Source organism: Drosophila grimshawi, unplaced genomic scaffold, assembly GCF_018153295.1.
Source record: "Drosophila grimshawi isolate 15287-2541.00 unplaced genomic scaffold, ASM1815329v1 contig_44, whole genome shotgun sequence".
Classification (NCBI taxonomy): Eukaryota; Metazoa; Arthropoda; class Insecta; order Diptera; family Drosophilidae; genus Drosophila; species Drosophila grimshawi.
The window spans coordinates 19,047,527-19,068,220 of record NW_025063240.1 but is presented as its reverse complement, the minus strand read 5'-3'; the positions used below and the strand labels follow the sequence as shown (position 1 = coordinate 19,068,220).

The 20,694-nt window shown below is 41.7% G+C and overlaps 1 protein-coding gene across 1 annotated transcript; it reads left to right on the top strand.

Moving 5' to 3' along the window:
* The first annotated feature begins 3,875 nt into the window (after positions 1 to 3,875).
* LOC6557051 lies at positions 3,876 to 12,316 on the top strand. Its single transcript, XM_001983669.3, has 2 exons — positions 3,876 to 4,729; positions 11,684 to 12,316. The coding sequence occupies exons 1-2, from the start codon at positions 4,438 to 4,440 to the stop codon at positions 12,265 to 12,267; spliced, it is 876 nt and encodes a 291-aa protein (XP_001983705.2). The 5' UTR covers positions 3,876 to 4,437; the 3' UTR covers positions 12,268 to 12,316.
* The last annotated feature ends 8,378 nt before the right edge of the window (positions 12,317 to 20,694 follow it).

The following is a 20,694-nucleotide window of genomic DNA, read 5'->3' as shown; positions in this document are numbered from 1 at the left end:
ATAAGTTTTATTGACTGCGGATGCAGTTCATAAACAATGCTGTTGCCACACCCCGCAGCAGCCCCTCATCATCGTCATCCTCCTCATCATCCTCATCGGAAGCTGTAGGCCACAATGTGGAGCGCATCTGTTACATGTTAATGCGCACCAGGGCGAAATATCGCAGCAGTGAACAGATATACAGATATATAGATATATCGTATATGGTATATAGTATATAGTATATATGGAATACAATTTTGTTTGCGATCGCTGGCTGTATTTGTATTTATGAAATCAAACATAAGGTACGCTATTCGATCGTCTGCTGCACATTTGGCACACATGACAGCCGCATGCTTCAACAAAAGCGGAATATGTATTTTTCCTTTTCGGAAAATAACTAAGTGGAGGAGAAAAGGGGGAAGCACAACCAAACACACATGCTTAGTGAGAGTGAGAGTGAGAGTGAGATAGAGTTCCAGTTAAATCGGAAGTGGAAATCACGACGACCCCGGGACAAAAGAGCGTGCCACGATTATCACGCTATTTCTGTCAACCCAACAGAAAAAAATCGTAAAAGAGGGAACCAGTGTAGGGGAAAGGAGGTGGGAGTGGCACGGGGTAGGGGCTAGGGAGCTGCTGTTAAGTATGGCAGTTGCCCACATGTCAGCCTCAGCTGTTGCCAGATGAGCTGCTAATGATGCCAACGGGTTAAATGGTCTGCGATCTATTTCGAGTCTCGTCTCTTTTCTATTTCGAATTCTTTTTTTATATTTTTCCAAGTGTTGCCCAATAATTTAGCTTTGTTTATGGCATTTTGATATTACCCACGTGTCATATTTTATGGTCGCACTGGGTGCTCTTCAATTCTAAAACTGGCAAACGAAAATATTTTGATAGCTCTTTGAGCGATCTGCCCCCGTTCTCGACTTTTTAACCAGTCGTTCTCCTTTTTTTTTCTAGCAGTCAAATGCATTTTGACACAAAACTGACATTTAACAAAGTTGCCAGCCATGTTAAGGCAACAACAGCAACAGCCACAACGACAACAAACAGCATTTAAGGCAAGTGCATTTAAAAAACACGCCCAGCTGACAACAAGTGCGTCAATATTGTGCATATATATATATATATATTTTGTGGATGCTACACACAGCGACGACCAAAGTGGTCAACCACTTTTGGGTGCACAGTTGCCAAGTTGCCAGCTTGGCGGTGGCATTTTTGGCAACACAATCTTACCATATTTGTAAGCGGCAGCGGCGTTCTCTCTATATTCGGCCATTCGACCGATATTTGCCATTTATTTTTGGTTGGCCACTACCAAAAATCGACAGCTGTTGTTGCGTCGAGCATCGATTGCAATGCCAGCTCATAATTCCTGAGCCTTGTCGCACCTTTCACTCAACCAATCAGTTACTAAACGCTTTGTGCCAATAACAATAAATCGCATAAAATATAGATTAAAATTGAAGCTTTTCAATAATTTGTATACATTTTTAATGTAGAATCGATCGAATTGAGCAACGATTATCAATTAATGAATTGCGCTCGATATGAATATTAGTTTTGACAAATTGAAGCCGTTTGCTGTTAATTTATAGCAACTTTGGCAACTTGTTCTAATACAGATTGTACTTGAACTTGGTTGGCAAGTCAAAATGGAGCTCAAAGCATGATCAAAATTGTGATAAGTACAAAAATCAGTCCAACTTTGATAGATTTATGTGTGCTTGAAGATAAGCAGCGGCTTTTGTTCGATTTTGGAGATTAAGAAGTCAAAATGTTTGCAATGGCATTAAACTAAGAATCTGAATAATGCCAGGGTATTAAAAGTTCAGCCGAGTCTGGCTAGTGATTGGCTAGCTATTGGTGGGTTTTGTGTTGCTGCTGCTGTGCAGTTTATCTGGGTGTTGCAATGGATTGCATTGGCATTGCAGGTGTTTGTGTTGTTTGTTGTTTCTGAATTGGCTAACCAAGATTTGTCACCTGCATTGTGTACTCTGAACGCTGCTGAGCTCGCTGCTGGCATCGACACGACGACGGCGACGCAACGTTGCCAGGTTAGCTACCTCGACTGCTGTCTGCTGCCTGCTGCCTGCTGCTATGCTGCATGCTGTTTTTGTTATCTTCATTTTGGCATCGACTAAATCATAATTTTACACCTTCTTTCACGACAGCAACACCACAAACAGTCAAAAGAGGCCGTCGAAGGGGCTGGCTGGTGGGCAAGGGAGGGGAGGAGAGGGGCATGCTAGTTGGTCATGTCATGAAAACAACGTGCCAAATTTATCACACAGTTCTCATCGCATTGTGTGGGTCACACCCACCAGTTCCAGCAGTGCTGTTTGTCACTTTAGCCTTTTTTCTGGGTAGATTTGCCCTTTTTGTAACCAGTAGTGAACTTGAATGGCTAAAATGAGTATATTGATATTGGCCAAATGTCTGCAAGAGGCAGAAAATGGGAGCTTGAGCAACAAACAAAACAATCTAGCCATGTCCGCTTGTCTGTCTGATCTCGGAGACTATCAAGATCATAAATTTGACCTCTTTTCTAGACATGTTGCAAATATGTCTGTCATTCCATAGTCGGTAGTCGTTTTTCTAATCAATTTATAGCTACACATACCAAAGCTAAACTAAATTATCAATTAGGCGTCTCCAATTCAAGAATATGGCTGGGCAATTTCCTGTTGCTGCCACTAATTATAACTGTCAGCTATTTTTAGAGTCATTGTTAAGGTTGTCGCCTCTGATATTGTCACAGTTGTCTCCATTGTGTTGTGGGGCGGTAATTGCGCGACGATTTGTTTATGAGCCGCCAATCAAATTGGACAACAAGCTTTACTTACGACCACAAAACACAAAACACAATATACACAACAACACACATACACAACATACAACAAAAATGGTGAGCGAAACCAAATGCGCATTCAAATCAGGCCCAAAACCGAAACTCAGTCGCCAGACACAACAGCGAGAAGCCTCTGGACATTGTTGTAGGCAGCGACAAGCTAACAAGCCACCGATCAGACCACATTGGGGATTTGGCTACAAGGCACGCACAACTCCGGCAGCCAACATAGACGACAATAACAACAACTACAACAATTACAACAACGACGACGACTACTTTGACATCCGGCGCTGTCTCTCGCATGACAATTAGAAAAGTATATTGTGTATATTGTGGCTTAGACACACACACACGCACACCACTCCCACTGAGCCTAGCCTGAGTGAGCCAATACTTTCTTTGGGCCTCGACTAGACATTGTTTCTATTTATAAAACCAGCTAATTTAAAGTGCAGACAGTTCTTTGTTTACCTGCTTATCAATGTATTTGCTGACCATTCAGGATTTGCCTTCGTATTTGCTTTGCTTACTGATTAGCTGCTGTGCATTTTAAAGCTGAAATTGCCAAAATACATCATATTTAATAGCCAGAACTATTCATGATTTATGCTCGTTGCATAACTAATGTCTGAATGAGCAAATTATAAAAGAAACTTGCTTGGACAATGTTTACTGATAATAAGTCAATTTTAAAAAATATATGTTGATTAATGATAGTAAATAATCGAATTGTTTTTCTCATAAAAATTAATAAAAACTTAATAAAAATCTCTTTATAATAAAGAGTAAAGTTGCATAAGTCAACTTTTACAAGTGTTAAACATCTTGACTAGAAACACCCACAAACCACTTTCCTTCTCCGGAATTTTCTTTGACAAAAATATCCCAATACATTTTCACAATTTTCACAATTTACATACACTGTTTGAACAACCTGACGAACTGCTTTGCTACTTTGCTACTTTTGGCAATTAGGCAGGCCGGCAGACATCCTTCTGACGCTTGACAGCCCTTCATAGTGAAAATATTTGTTTAGTCAAGAGTCGGCAGTCTGGGAAAACACACTTAAAATGTCAGAATTTTGACAGCAACGCCCCCACTCCAATAACTAACTGCCTGCCACTTGCCGCAGGTCGCCACTTGCCACGCCCACACACGCATTAACAAGAGCGCCAAATTAAGCCATAAATTTAGACGGCGCAGACCACCAGCCATGAGAGAGCAGGACAGGATAGGGGTAACAGCAGGAGCCCCAGTCTAAACTTGGCTATAAGTGAAAACGCCTCTGCGCTGTTTTTTTTGTTGTTGTTGCCTGCAGCTGTTGCCCCCTCAAGTTGCAGCTGAGCTGCTCAGCTCGTTTAATGCAAAACAAAAATGCAAAAGAAAAACAAAATTCAAATTTAATTAGTCTTCAAGTGAAGAAGTAATATTTGTACAATCTGGTAAATTTCGCAGCTGCATGCAAAACCGGGCAGGAAGAGAGCCAGGAAGCCCGGGCAAGGAAGTGGGTTGTATGAATCTCTTTCAGGGGGGGACAGACAACATCCAGTTGTTGTTGTTGCATTTGCTGTTGCTGTTGTTGATGATATGAAAATATGAGCAGCAAGTGGGCTGCGATGTCAGCGGTGTCAGCATCCAGTCCGCTCTCCTCTGTCCGTTGTCCGACTGCACACATCTGCATTCCAGACGAGTCAACAGCTATACAGCAATACATATCCAAGTGCAGACGCAGACGCAGTTGCAGATGCAGATGCAGATGCAGACGCAGACCATGTGGGATTCAGACGCGACGGCACTTAACGCTCTCTACACTCAGCAAAATACTCATGCAAAACTGTGTGTATTTGTTCAGAAGAAGATGCATTTTGGGAACCAGGGCTATCTTTTGTAAGTATATATAATAATATAATATATAATAATATAATAAACTACTAAGAGATAGAGAACTCTATAAAGTATATATATATAATTGATCGTAAATTGAGTTGTTGTTCGAAAAACTTAGTTTGTTTTCCAAATGTATATTTTGTGTAAAGGCAATGAAATATTCAATTTATAAACTGACTTATTCAACCAATCTACCAAATGTTTGTTAGGATAAAATTATAGTTGAATTGTGAGTTGCATACTAAGAAACATATACTTTCAGAACTTATAAAATAAAGGAGTTTTTATCTTAAATTATCAGTAATTTTAGAGAAATAAGCCTCTCAAATATCTTTGAAAAATTGCAATAAATAAAATTCTTTTTGGGTTTGTTGATTCATTTAGTGTTTATATCTCGAATAATTTAGTAAATGTTTCGCTGAGTGTAGACAAGTCAGGCTGCATTTGCTGCCCAGTCAATTGCCGAGTTGATGCTGCTGCCGATGTGGCAGAGTATCTCGAGACCTGCGTCGGCGTTCACATGATGTGTTCTTGATTGGCTTTTGACTTTTGGCTGTTGAATGCTGAATGTTGAATGCGCGACGCCTCCGTTATTGTGACCCCCAGTGGCATCAATGGCATCGCGTGTGACATTGCAGCCACATTGCACATCTATGCGGACTGCACCACATTCATTAGCAGCCGTTAAATGTTCACTTAATCATTGCGCCTCACACTCTATGTGTGCGCCTGTCTGTGCATGTCTCTGTGTGTGTGTGTCTGCCACATGACACATGCTTTCAGCTGGCTGGCTGACTAACTGGTGGGGCCAGCTTAGAACTCAAAACTCAAGACCCCGGCAAAGATACAGTGGCATGCCACTGTTGTCGTTGCTGCTGTTGGTGCTGCTGTTGCTGCTGCTGCTGCTGCTTTCTGCCAACATTTGTTGCAATCTTAAGTGAATTTGTGTTGCAATCTGGTAAAGTTTTAGATGCTGCTGCTGACGACTACGGCAACGACTGCGGATGCCCGTTTCCTTTGGCTGCCTGCCACAACTTATGATGACTTCAATTAATCAGCTTTATGTGCGTTGCATGTCGCTGCGGCACTGAGATTGCTGGCACTCAAATCCTGAATTGCAATCGAAGTAATGCGAAATTTACAGAGGTCACATATGCTACAAATGGCAAATTTAAGTGCTCAATGGGCATGTTTTATTTTATATTTATGACAGCCTCGAAAGAGCTCATCTATAAATTTCTTTCTTCGATTTTATGGATAGTTTTAGTTCAAAAGATCTTAGAGATATTTGCCCTACTAAATGAAGTATGCAGTCGCATGCTAAACCTACGATTAAGTAAATGAGCTCATCATTATATATATATATATATATAAATATATATTTATACAGTTGACTGCCCTTTGAGGCAATTTCATCTTGTTCACATTCCCAAGCTGCCAACAGTGTTTCTCTCACGCCCAGCAGCTTGTTTGTTGTTAATGTATTTCATTTTGTTGCCAATTTGCGAGCAATTCAGAAGAGCTAAACTAATTTAGTAAATTGAGTAGAGCCAACCCCTCCCAGGGGACAGCAGCAGCATAATTAAACTGGCCCAGTTCGCAGACAGAAAGCATTCACATACAAATCAAACAAATGCTGCAATTAAATTTTCATATGCGTGCCTCAAGTTCTCGGCACACGACCAGGACACAAACTGTGGCAAGAGGACGTGCGTCAATTAGGAGCTGGCTCAGCTCGTTTGGTGGTTGCTCAGCGACACACGCCTAGAAATACAATAAACAAAACAGAAAAAAAAAAGGAAGCGGCCACGTGGCCAAGCGCATTGTGCACCATTGTGTGGCAATATAGAGGTCTCCAGTGGAACGCTGGGCTCGGTTCTCGCGACTCGGGTCTCATTAGCGTGGAAACAGGTAAGAGGCGTGCTTGTTGCCCAGCTGCACGTGTCACAAATGCCTCGAAATGCAAAATATGAGCACTCTTTTCTTTTTAAGTGCATTTTTTCCCTATTTTGTATTTATTTTTTTTTTTGTTCTCCCAAATGTTTTTCGTGTTGTGTCACCCGGACAAATGCTGACCCAATTGCCACGCTGGGGTCATGATAATTTCAGGAGCTTTGGCTTGGTTGTATTTCGTGCGGTCGTCGATCGTGCACTGAAAGCTGGCCGCTCCTTTGGGCCCCAGCGGCTATAAGCGACTTCAGCTGCACGTGGCCCGTCGCTGGTGGTGGCGCCACAGACAGCGTCGCTTCTGACATATGCAAAACGGCTGCCATAACTGGCAACTAACTGACTATGCCACAATGCAATTTAGCGACGATTTTTGTTGCTTGTTGTTGGCCTTTTTCCCATGATTTGACTGCGATTTGCATAGAAATCAAAGCAGTTGAGGCAACCGGCAACGGAAAAGTCAAGATTCAACTAATCGCAATTGTCACACAACGAGATACCCTGTAAACAGCCATACCAAAAGGTATGGACTACATTTCTAAGAGATATTCAAATGTTTAATTAAGTCTCATCTATGTATGCTAAAAGAATATATCGATTTTTATCGATAACTACAACCTCCAACTACCAACTCAGATCTCTCCAGCTCCTATATAGACTCTGCTTACAACAGATGAAGAATATTTAGCTACTTGATGGAGTTGTTTCTACATACCACTTGATGATACCCTCTTGACACATTTTTAACAGGTATTTTGTATAGAAAAGAGCCATGAAAGTCTGTCAGCAGCCGGCAGATTTATGGCAACGGTTTCAGTTTGCCCCAATGTGGGCGTCACATTTTGTTTGCCACAAGAAACTGTGTGGCTTCCCAAAAAGTGAAGAAAATCGATACTTGAGCGAGCAGCTTTTTGCGGAAAAGTCTACAAAGCGTCTGCGTTGCAGTACCCCCTCCCCCCACACCTCATGGAATGAACCCCAGTTTGGAGCGCGGGGTGCATATATTAATTTCTGCAAATTAATTCAAAATGGCTGCCTTCAAAAAGTGAGCGTTGCGCAGAGAGAGAAAGGGAAACTGTCTGAGAGAGAGAGAGAGTCTCCAAAATGCGCTGGTTGCCAGGCAACGTAAATGCTCTAATAGCTGGGGGTTGCTTGGCGCTCAGGGGGTTGGCAACCCAGTCTTATCTGTGGTCGCATATATATTTTAAATGCTGGGAATCGATTGCAGTGGACACCAGATGCAAGCTGTTTCGTTGGCTCAAGCGATTTGGTACGGTTTGATTGGGTCCCACTATCAAGCATACTGCCTGACTGTTAAGGCATACAGAAAACTCAGTTTAACCACCTAAGAATGGTCTGGCTAATTCCACTTGACAGCTGCGCTTTGTATACCCAGTCAACTCGGGGCGGTTGTTGCAACAATCAGTGCACGTGACCGACACAAAAAGCGCCACGAGGCGATGTTCTGCTCATTAAGAAAGGCTGACAAGCGATTTCAGTTGCGATACGATCATCAAAATGCCAAAATCTCAGACAACAACCCTCCTTCTCGAGCAACAACAACAACAGCAGCCAACAACTAACAACCAACCCACTGTGATTAAGTCCACTAAGCTGTTGTTGCACAGTGGGAAAGTCACGCCAGTGGCATGTCCCAGACTCTTTCCTACCTTCCATCTCAACACAGCCAACAGTTTCCAGCTCATTGCATTTCATCACGCTCAGGGTTTCTTTTTTTTTGTATGTGGTCTTATAACATTTCTATCCATTCTGTCGAGGTTTCCATTTTCAACTGCCAAAACTTAATATATTTTCAAAATTAGGTATTTTTAAATATGCTTTAAAACGAAATTCTTGTTGGATTATTAAAAATTGCATCTAGGGATAGGTTAAATCTTTCTCAGCCATAACTTTGTCATCACATCTAGTCTAAAACTAACAATAAAGTTCAAATCGCTATTCTGACTCGAAATTCATGTAAAATGGTACTTTGCCAAAACTCAACCATTTTTCAAATGCTTGATCCTTTCGATAATGGTTTGACTTCTATAACAAAACTACATTTGAAGTTAGAAATGGAATGGATTTGTATTGCATTTGAAAGTCAACTTTTCGGTCAAAGTTCGGGTTGCAATTGTTCTATTTCATTATTATAAATAAATAATTTATACTATATAATTAAAGCAAAATTTCAGTAAAAGAAAAATTGTGGCTTAAATTTGAAATCTTTTTTGCAAAGGGTATTCAAGTTTTGTTTAGACTTTCTGTTGGTCAGCTCACTTTTGTTTTGCATGTCGCAGTTGCATGGACCACTCGCAGTTGCAGTCGCCGTTGCAGTTGCAGTCGCAGTCGTATCCTCGGACCCACGTAATCATGTTACGACACACAACTGACATCACAGTTTCAGCAAAAGCGATTAATATCGCACACGACACGGAGCACTGGGCAGGAGCAAAAGACGCCAAAAGACGCCAAAAGACGCCAAAAGACGCCAAAATGCAACTTCAAACAGAGCTCCCACTTTTGAGTATCATTTGAACTGGCGTTGACTGTGCTGTGGAGCACATGCTGAAGCTAACTTGGATTTCTTATATGTTTATATGTATGTATATATGATGCTATCCATTGTTGTTTGTGGTTGGTGGTGGTTGTGGTGGTGGTGCTGGCTGCTGCAGGCGGACCAAAAAGATTCGTTTAAAATGACTTAATGGCGAACAGCTCATAAATTCACGAATTTGCATAAACTGACTGACTATTTGGGCAACATTGCAATAACAAAAGGCGAGCAGAAGCTGGCAAGGGGGGCAGATGGGGAAGCGCCCCTTGGGGCACATCACAGAGTCAACGTCGAGTGAGTGAGTCAGCAACAGCAGCTGAAACACAAGCTGAAGCTGGAGCTGATGCTGGAGCTGGGGCTGGAGCTGCGGAGCCTAGAGTTGGAGCAACTCTTGTGACTGGCAGCCTAATAAACACAATTAACTTCATCATTTTGAACTCAAATTATTTCATTTCAATGCGATAAAATCGCAAATCACGAAGCGGCAGCCAAAAGCTGCGGACAAGCCAAAGCGAAAGCGGCTCTGAGCCACAAAAGCCACAGACAATAGACCAAGACCAAGACCAATACCAACTGCCAGCCAGCCAGCCACCAAGAAGCCAAGAGAGCCAGGCCAAAAAAAAGCAGAAAAAAAACTGAGGACGGTGAAAATTAAGTCAAACTCCGGCTGCAAACGTTTTACCAATCGGGGCGGCCAATCGAGCTGATCGGGACTCTGTGGGCCTTTGTTGCCTGTTGCAGTCCCACCTCCGCCTCCACACTCGCCTGCACAGCCACTTTCAATTGATACACTCAGAGAAAAACACTGTTGATAATGCCAGCATGCAAACATGTTGGAATTCCAGCAATTTCTTCTTCAATTTTCAAGCAGAAATTGGATTTGAAAACTGTCAAATCCATGAGGAATCAATCCATAAGGAAAAATTGTACTTCAAGATTGTAATTGCATCTTCTCATTTATTCTCATTCATGCTTCATTCATGCTCTTCTTCTAAGGTTACATAGCCCTAATGAAACATTCTATTTGAAGATTGGTTTGGGAACTTGAGATATTAGTTGCACCATTTATCCTACGCCAAGTACTTAATTTGTCAATGAAGGAAATTTATATAACTTTTCCAATAAAATAGTTTTCCTTTTCAGAATTTCGAAGCTACAAAAGACGTCCTTGAAATATGAATAGCCAGTTAAGGATCTGGTCTAACAATTTAAGTTTGACTGAATTTTGACAGGGTTTGCCTTTGATTTAAGTAGTTTTTAGAGTTTTTTGAGAGTGTAGACGCTGTATGCAGCTGCATTGGGAATGGGCATAGGGATGGCAATGCGCAATGGGATTTGGTATTGGGATTGGGTTAGGGTCTCTTAAGGCAAAGAATAATGTTGCATGTCGCGCCAATTGTGTACACGATTTGACTTTGGCAGCCGCCTGACAGTGCTGCCCACTCTGCAGTTGACTTGTTGCTGCTGTTGTTGTTGCTGGTGCTGTTGTTGCTGTTGTTGCTGCTGTTGTTGTTTGTGTGTCAGCTAATCAGCTGGCAAGTATCTCATCTTCGAGGACTACTAGCAACTGCCAAAACAACGGCGAAGCAGCCAAAACAACGAAAACAGGCAACATGCACACGAAAAACTACCAAGTCATGTTGCCTGCTGATTTGTTGCTGTTGTTGTTGTTGCTGTTGCTGGTTGCTCCTGCTGCAGTTGTTATTGTTATTGTTGTTATTGTTGCTGGTTGCAAATAAATCTCTTGGCCATTGGCTGCTGTTGGCTGCTTTTCGCCACGGCACCCAAAAAAAAACAAAAAAAATAAAGAAAAAAATTGTTGGACACAACACAATCAGCCAGCAGCCAGGCTTTTATTGTTGTTGCTGTTGTTGTTGGTGTTTCCTGGAAAGCGTTTCCTGCATTTAGTTATGTTAGTTTGCTTTATAACTATGTTGGCGCTCCAGCCAGCTTGCAGTGCATTTATTTTTTGTCTTGTTGTGCTGTGCTGATTTAGATTGTGTCTCCAACAGCAACAACAACACAACAAAATCCGCTGGCAGTTGACTTTATGAGGGTCAATCAGGCTAACCAGAGTAGTGGCAACCAAGTGTCCCCCCAGTAATAGTCACAGGAATGCGATCGTATCATAAACAGCAGACAGCAGGTCGAATATTTATAAACAAAGAATATTTAATGTCCTGCAGAGCGTCAAATAAATTGTTGTGGCTTAGTAAATATATTTATAAAATAAATAGAAATATTTAATAAATAAATAGAAATCTTTGAAAGGCAGTAAACTAATTTGCTTGGCTTTAGAAGTAAAACCTACTCAGCTGCAAAGTGTCAAACATGGATAAAATCCTCAATTTTTCCAGCTATTCATTTTAAACTTTCACGTCAAGTCAAACACACAAAAATTATTTGTTTCGTCAAAAATTTTGTAAGTTTCTTTTTGTTTTATGTTTTAGTATATTTCGCAGAAATAATGTTCGCTGAGGCTGTGTCCTATTTGGTTTTGGTCGGTGCCAGTTTTTATGGACTTTACGCATTGACTCCGGCTGATCAACCTTATGGTTATTTGGCAGCCGCATTTTGTTTTATCCATGGACTGATTTCGCTTGTGCGCACCATCCAGGGCAGCGAGGATTGTGCTCGATCCTATTTCGTATCAATGGCCATTGTGGAGGTCCTTCCGCTGCCGTTGGCCAACATTGAGTTCTATCGGCAAACCTCTCAATGTGGCTTGGCCTTCATTCATGGCATCTCACTAATACTGCTGCTCTATGATGTGATGGGCAGCCTGGGTGATGATGGGGATCGTGCCACGGATACGGTTAAGGATCTGACGCTGGTGGGTAACATTATCTCCGGAACGTATCTGGGCATCCAGGAGGAGAAATATTTCCATGTAGGTGCGGCAGCATCCGCTGGCATTGCCCGATTTGGATCTCATCTGGTTGGCTATTTTCTGCCGTCCGCAGAATCCCATGTGGATACACTGAGCCGGGCTGCTATTATTGGACTCATGACATATTCGCTGACAAGTAAATAAACCAAAAGTACTTTCCTTAATAAAACTGGCAACGCACTCTTTGAAAGAACATCGTAATAATTTTAATATGTGAACATTTGTAGAAATTTGAGGGATTTGCGAAGTTCTCATGACTGAAAGCCGTATTATTATCTACATTGAAACCTTTTACTTTGTCAGCCGATATATTTAGAGCTTAGTTTCTTAGTACAATTGAACACATAAGTCTAAGATTTATTTATCGAACAATCTAGTCTTCATTCCAGCTCGGAAAATGTGTGCATAATTTTAGTTCGAGCAGCTTTCAACTCATTCTTGAAGATCTACATTAATAGCTAATTACCCAGTGTTTTACACTTCTTAAACACAGACAAAAAATGTGTAATTAAATGTTATGTTCAACCTTCCATTTGGTTCAACCAAATCGTATTTGAAAATCTATATAAAAAAACGTGTTGTGCTAGTTTTAAGAAAAATTACATTCCATTTGCAGTTAAAAATTATAAGTAAAACGGTTAATGGCTGCTAGTCTTCGGCACTTGGTGCAACGATTCCTCATTAATATTGATTATTTTAGCTTAAAGTTCAGCTCTTTCCAGCCAGGCTTACCAGATCGCTTAAAGGTTATAGCCAAGTTGCCATGGACTCCATTGCACTGATTACGCTAAATGACTGTCGAGATAAGCGTCCCAACTCTGACTCTGGCTCTGGCATTCCGCAGGCTTTCCAAATGTGCAGCACCACCCCCAACCACACGGCACCACTGCACCACTGTATAGATGTATAGATGAAAAAAAACAGTAAAAAGACAAAAGGCAAGCTGGAAAACTGGGAAACTTGGCAGCCGCTGCGCAGGCGCGTGTTTGGCAAGAGTTCAAGTCACAGCTGGAGACTGCACTGCTTTTGGCGCATAACTGGACAACTGGCAGCTGTAGACTGTGAGACTGGGAGAGACTGGCTGTCTGGCTGTCCATCTGTCCATCTGTCGTTACAGCCGTGTTGGATAACAGGCAGCTGAGCTGGGAGCTCTCTTGCCCATAAAAATGGTCAAAATGTTGCGTTAATGCGACGTTTGTTCGAACACAGTTTTCAAACAGATCGACGCAGGCAATTGTTTGGACAGCCAGCTGGTGCTGGGGGAGCTTGGGGAGGCGCCTCCAATCTGTTGTACATGATTTTGGTGTAGACATTTTTCAGGGCGTTCATTTTGCGACTCCAAAACTGCTATGCGCAGTTCATTTTTGTGCCCACTTTTTGAATGGGGCATGTCTACAAAAACGGGAGCGGCGTTCTCTCAAAAAATAAAAAGAGAAAACTCAACTGTGGCATTTTACTGCGCAGCAATGGCGTCCTGGCGAGGCGCCTCCCATCGCCAGCGCTGCCCCCCCTTTGTCTGATGTAAAAATCGATTTTCCCAAAGCGATAAGGTTTCCGACTGCGGCTGTTTTATGGCCATCCGGCCAGCCGCCGTCGACGAATCCTTTCAAGCCACACGTGCACATTACGCACACATAACGGTAAATGAAGGGTAGATCCGTGGAACATATACAAGCAACGAAACACGTGTCACGCGTGGCATCAATTGAATGCCGCCGACTGCTGCACATCCATCAAGGCACGTCCGGAAATCGGAAGTGCGTCCGCTGTCGACGTCGCTGCTTGCTGCGAGGGTGGCTACGCCAATGTTGATGATGTCAGCATGCGGGCAAATACAAAAATACAAAAAAGGACAATCGATTGTTGTGACAGTGCATTGTGTGGCAAGCAGCAGCAGCAGCAGCCAGCCCCCTGTACCCCGCCACCGTTGCCTTGCCACATCTCTGGAGCAATTTATCCAATTTCATGGCGTTGCCAGGCTGCTTGCCTCAATTAACGCTGTCCAGTGGAACGTAGACGTACTCTCTCTCTCTCTCTCTCTCTCTCTCTCTGTGTCTCTGTCTCCCACGGCGTCTCACTGCGTGCTCCGTGTTGCACGTGCAGCGCAGGACATTTATTGGATTTTTGCCATGTTTTTATTTGTTTCTATATTTGTTCAAAATTCCAATTAAACGCCAATGCCAATGTCTGGCATTGGGTACGGCACTTCGACCGGGATGGAACTTTAGCTGTCAATATTATTATACAGGGTGTCGATATAAGTCTATACATAAATCTTGAATATATGAATCTTCATAGAAATCAATTGATATTTAAAGATTATGCTTTTTAAAAGTAGATACAAAGACAACAACTTTCCCTATGCAGACTGTTCTTTGATTGTAGAATAATTGTTTAAGTCTAGGATTTTGATTATTCGAATTAAGAAATTTCACTGAGATATTCTTCTGGTCTTGGGACATTCTGACTGCCAACTCATTTTCAAACAATGGAAATTTAAATTGCAAGCCCGAAACTCAAATTCATCTACAAACGATAACTTCTACAGCTTTCCTTACAACTGCCAAACAAACAAACTGTGAGGAATTTTGGGTCAGTTATTTCTATGGCATCTGAAGACGTAGTAAAGAAAGAAGAGGCAAGACTTTAAGGCTTCGCTCGCATCGAAAGGGGCATGCAAAACAGCACCCTGTACTCAATTAAAGTTCTACAATTTCAAGTTAAACGGCAAATAGCGCAAACGGCAATTGAATGAGGCGATTCCAACCCCAATCAGGCGAACGAGGAGGAGCAACTTGGGCATATATGTGTAGAGTAAGATACACAAAGTGGCAGGGGGGCATCAGTTTGAGGCACACGCTGCGGATTAGACGTGTAATCAGCATAAAATGTTGCCAGCAACAGGGGGGAGGGGGAGGGCGGTGTGCTGTGGGTTAAGCGCAACGTCGAAAGATGTACACAAAAGTGGCAAACATGAAATCCAATATGCGATACGCCAAACGGCAAACGGCGGCCACATGAAATTGTAATAGCGGCCAGCGGCCATGTCGATGATGATGATGATGACGATGACGACGCTGGTGATGCCAGCGATGCCAACGATGCCATCGATGCCAACGTCGACGCTCGTACGCATGTCCCTATCCAAACACTCAGCTGCAGACTGCTTAAGGATACACTCAGCGAAAAATATGCTTTTGAAGAAAGCTTAGCAGGTTTTATTTCGAAAAAGAATGACTTTTTGCAAACCTAGATAAATATATTAAAAATATGTAAGTAATTAATATAATTAAAATATATTAAAGAGTTGAAAGGAGGCTTTATTTCGACGCCTTTCTGAAAATACATAAATTATAGAAATATTTGTAATTATTGTTGCCAGCTTTAAGGCTGATTTGTTAAGTTTCAATACAAGTTTGTCCCTGAACTATATTTTTAAGTGCTTTTCTTTTTCTCCTCTCTCTAATCATATAAAAATAAATCAATCTTTTCCCGTTGTTCTTTTTGTGCTTTACATTTTCCGTTGTTCTTTTTGTGCTTTACATTTTCTCAAAATTGCAGATCACGTATTTTGCTGAGTGTACTTCAATTGCGAGTGCGAGTGCAAGGAGTAAGGAGTAAGGAGTACAGAATTGAGAGCGTGGAACACGTGCAAAGCCGCGGGGGACTTGCACGACTTTAGTGACGAGGCGAGGCGAGGCCTGTGAGTTGTGGACTCCGAGCTGTAGCTGTGGCTGTAGCTGGGAGTAGGAGTCGTAGCTGGAGCTGGAACTGTGGCTGGACTTTGGGCTGGGCCACGCACCCAGAAAACGAGAGAAAAAAAAGAGAAACAGAATCTGCAATGCGCGTTGCCTGTCGCATTTAATAACTGTTTTTAATAAGTGTCCCTTGCGGCCATGCGTTGTGCCCGTCGTCGTCGTCGTTTCATTTGCATGAGCGCCTTGCCACCCCACCACATGCCGCATGCCGCATGCGGCATGTCCAATTCCCGGCTAACAATTCCAGTCCGCAGTTCGCAATCGCAGCCCGAAAAATGTGTTTTACTCGTACTCTAATTGCACGCCCCGTTTTTGACTCACGCGCTCTCCTCTCAGGTGCTGGCTGGACCGACTCGGTTGCCGCGTGCAGCATGCAACATGTTGGCTGCAATTTATTAGTGCTGCCATTATCGTTTTTCTTCAGACTTAGCTGCTATAAGCCCCCCCTCTTTAAGCTGCGTGTCGTCTGCTTCGACTTCTCGGTCTCCTCAGCAATTCTCTCAATTCTCAGTCTGCAAATATTTATTAATATAATTTTCCATATGTTTTCCGTGCGTTGTTGTTGCTGCATTTTTTGTGTTTTGTTTGGTTTTTTTTTTTTCTTTTTTGTTTTTGGCAAATTGCGCCTTGGAAATTGCAGCCATAATTTGTTGCACACTAAATATGAAGATCAACCAGTTGCCCGCTCTCAATCCCCCAAGCCACTCGAGTCGTGTTCTTCCCTCTGTTTTCTGTTGCCCCGCACAATTTATGAACTTGTGCAAAATTAGTCGTTTTGGTCGTTTAGTTGTTGCAATTTGATTTTTATTGCAGCTTGTAAATTGTAGCGCCATGCCATGCTCCCCCTTCCCCTTCTACATCTGTGTATCTAGGAGATACATTTTGGCTGACTCTCGCCCGCATCCTGCAATTAGACGACGTCTCTCTTGCCACTGAGTGGTAGTTAGTCGGTTTCGTTGCACTAATCAGCTGATAATTTATGAGACATTTGTATTTGGTTAACGAAACACAAAAAAAAACAGCGGCAAAAATGTTGCCATGTACATAAAAATGGTCTGCACACAGGGCCGGGCCGGGCAGGTAGTATTCGTACGCATGGCCAAGATACAGAATTAGTCAGTGCAAAGTATGCAAAGCATGTGGCGTCTATAAAGCAGCGCAAGAACTTTGATTAGTTGTAATCTTAGGCAGCTGCATCGTAAAACCAACCCGGAATGCATGCACAGATTGTGAGAGACGAACAAGATACCCTGCAAATAACTAATCACATTTGCAATTGCTAAATGCTGTTCATCAACTTGAACTGGAAACAGAAACTATGAGAAATTCAGTAAGTATAAACTTCAGTTCTGTGAATCTGTTGCTTAGTTATGGACGAGTCGACAACATCCACTTTACATATTTAACGAGCATAGGGTATACAAAAGCTGCTTGAACAATTTTAATTACATGTGTTATGTGTGGGCCCAGTGACAAGCCCTTTTTATAGCCCGGGTTCAAAGACTTTTAGCTTCTCTATAAATTGGCTTACAGCGGCGTTTAATGTCGCCAGAGTAGGTAGCTTTTGTAGTTGGTAAAATACCAAATTCTAAAAGACGTAACTTTTATTTTGTGTTCTATGAATTGAAACCGAAACTTTAATGAACTCTAAGAACTACAGCTAAGATCAACAAAGTTACATATAGAGCTGATCTGGCTAGCAAGTACCATTTAAGGCACTTGATTAAACTACAAATATTGTTTATAAAGTAAAGTAAATCATAATATTGATATAGCGTATCTAAATGAGAGGTTTTAAATAGCTCAAGCGTAACCCAATAAATACTTGTAATTTCTCTCTTGAATTAACATAAAGGTATGCTATTTAAGCCAGATAAAATATGGTGAGCTATAAAAAACGCTGCAAATCAAGTAATTCAATACAATTTGTTTACGGTTGGCAGTCGGAACGGTTAACACTTAAGCAGCGGACCATTAAAGCCAACATTAACTATGCCCCAACTATTTATTTCGATGTCTGCTTGGGTTCAGTTGTTGCTACTGAATCAGCTCCCAATGCAAATGTCAAAGCAAATCTGCATTCAGATATTCATAAAAATTCAAATGGCTGCCATAAATCTGTCGCTGCTAACAGTGCACAGTGCACAGTGCAGACATGGAGCTACCGATGGGGGGAGGAGGGAAGCACTTGCAACAAGCAGCAGCTGTGGCAGCTGTGACTTTCCATGCATTGGCATCTTCATTTCTGACAAATAATTTAGCATAAAATCAACGACAACTGCCAATTTTTTAGTAATTAGCCAGGCCGCCAGGCAGCGCCTCCCCATGAGGCAAGTCCATCTCCGTGCTCCGATCCGCTCCGCAATTAATAAAACATAAACTTCGGGCATGCAGACATTGCCTGCTGTTGCTGCTGCTGCTGCTGCCTACTGGACCCGAGGGGGCACAACTTGCAACCCGACCGTCGCCGCCTGTCTCATTGTTAGTCCAAAAATGCGTCGTCTCCAAGCATTTGCAGAAAATTAATTGTGCTCCACGCAGATTAACACATGCGTGGCGCAGACATGGCTGGGGGTAGGTGGTAGGGGCACATACACATATGACAACGTTACGGATGAGGCACGGTTTGACTGTTGCGGCATGCATTTGGGAATGCTGTGCGTTTTACAAATTTGAAAATTTCTTGCTGCATTTTTATGACTCGCTGCCTGCTTCTGACTGCCGAGTGCTGACTGCTGACTGCTGCCTGCTGACTGCTGCCTGCTGCTGATGTTGCATGTGGCACGCGCGTCGCATAATTAATTAAAAGTGCATTTAAACGAAGCTTCACGACAGTCAATCGCTCGTGTACATTTACATACACACAACACACACACACTCAGAGAAAAAAGCTGTTCTACCGGAATAGAATTTCTAACGTTTTATTCTTAAAATATTATTATTCTTATAAATGATGCTTGATAAATTCTTAAAACGAGTACAAAACACTCGTTACAAGCATTTTTCTACTAAAACCGTCTGAGATGATGGAATTTTTAAAGCTACAAAAACATTCTTAAAATAAGAACTTCGTTTTTTTTGTTGTTTAGAATTTTTGAACTTGACCAGATCTCGATTCTTTTCTGAGTGCAAAAACACACACGCACGCCCCTAACAACAGCCAGCTGCTTTTGTGGCACGCCTCCAACTTCAACTTCAACCTCAACTCCTACTCCAACTTGCCCCCTTCCTGCATTTGATTTTAAGAAGCCTTTCGTCGCCGTGGCATGTCTGCAATAAATATATATATCTTTGGGTACCTACATCGAATAAGAGAATGGAGAATTATTTGGTTGTTAGAATTTGGTGTGTTGCAACATGGCCGCAAACAGGCAGGCAACATGTGTCGCTCTTGTGTTTTTAGTGTCTTTCTGTCTTTCCAGAGGCATTCGTCAAATACTTCGTGATGACAACTCGCATCTGAAGGGAACACAAATGGCAGACAACAGTATTTGACAACAGCATATGAATTGACGGATATATCCGAAAATCAACTGGTTAGGAACTCTTTGAGTAACATAACCATAACCTTTTACCTCTTACTTTTTGGCTGACTGACTGACTGACTGACTGACTAGCATTGTGAACCCTGACCTCAGCGCACAGACTTTCAAATTCTGAATACAACCAGCTTCAAGGCTTTACATAATTTGTTTATAATAAAGAGAAGAATGTAAGCTAAAAACCTATTTATGCTTTACAAAAATTATGACTTGAAATCAAGGTGCTTAACTTTTGACTACGACTGTATTTGCAGCAGAAATATATATCCAATCTGACCGAAAAACTATTGGTTCAAGTCGATTCACTTTCCCAAAAAGGCCTTGTTATAAATCAGTTTGTTTAATACTTTTGGATACTTTATATTTCCTTTTTTACTTTTCTCGATTTATTTACTATTATTTTCAATATAATCGAACGCTTTTCGGAGAATCATCTTTTGACAGCTGCATAAACATAATGATATTCAAACATTGAAAGTACGCATCAATTTTATTTTATGATCGCACTTCGATTCATTGGAATCAGTAAATAAAATATATATATACATATATATGTGTGTGTAAATAAATATTAGACGATGGATCAGTCAGTTTGATTTTGTGAAAACAGCCAAATATTTAACGTGAATATTTATGAAAATAAAATTTGGTAATTATTTGCTTAGCTCTTTTTTTGGTGTTGGAAAATTAAATAGCTCACTGAAAGCCACTTACCAGTTGATTTCATTTGAATTTAATGCAACATTAGCTATTTTTTATGCCACTGCCACAAGAAATCCGGCCACAAACTTGAGGTGATACAAATCTATAGACAAACCCACCGCCCCAAGGCAGTCCACACCCCTCCAACCCGACAGAAAAAACACAGAACTCTTGTGCGGACCACCGACGGTTTCTCGAGATCCCGAGATATGTTTGGTTGTGGCTTCTTGGTTAGCAGGCGCCGTTGATGGGAAACAGCTGACCAAAATGTACAAAAATATTTTATTTATGCACCAGATAAATAAAGTGAAATATCCACACAAAAAAAAACAACACAAGGAAAAAAGAATTTCAGCCTCACCTTTCGTTGGCCCAAACTTTGATTGGCAGCACACATGAATGGGCTCCATTCATGTTGGACGGGTTCCGGATGAAGAGCAGATGCCAAGAGCAGGTGAGCTACGAGATAATTCGGACAAACTTTTCATTCACATCAACTATAATGTCTTAATTTAAGCGGAATTCTCTAGTTGAAAGTGATTGAAATAAACCCTAATATGAAGATGAAT

Bases quoted from the DNA above. Each gene is read 5' to 3' on its own strand.
- LOC6557051 (XM_001983669.3), top strand. From the start codon at position 4,438: ATGAGCAGCAAGTGGGCTGCGATGTCAGCGGTGTCAGCATCCAGTCCG. The intron at 4,730-11,683 runs GTAAGTATATAT...TTTATGTTTTAG, and splicing joins GGGAACCAGGGCTATCTTTT to TATATTTCGCAGAAATAATG.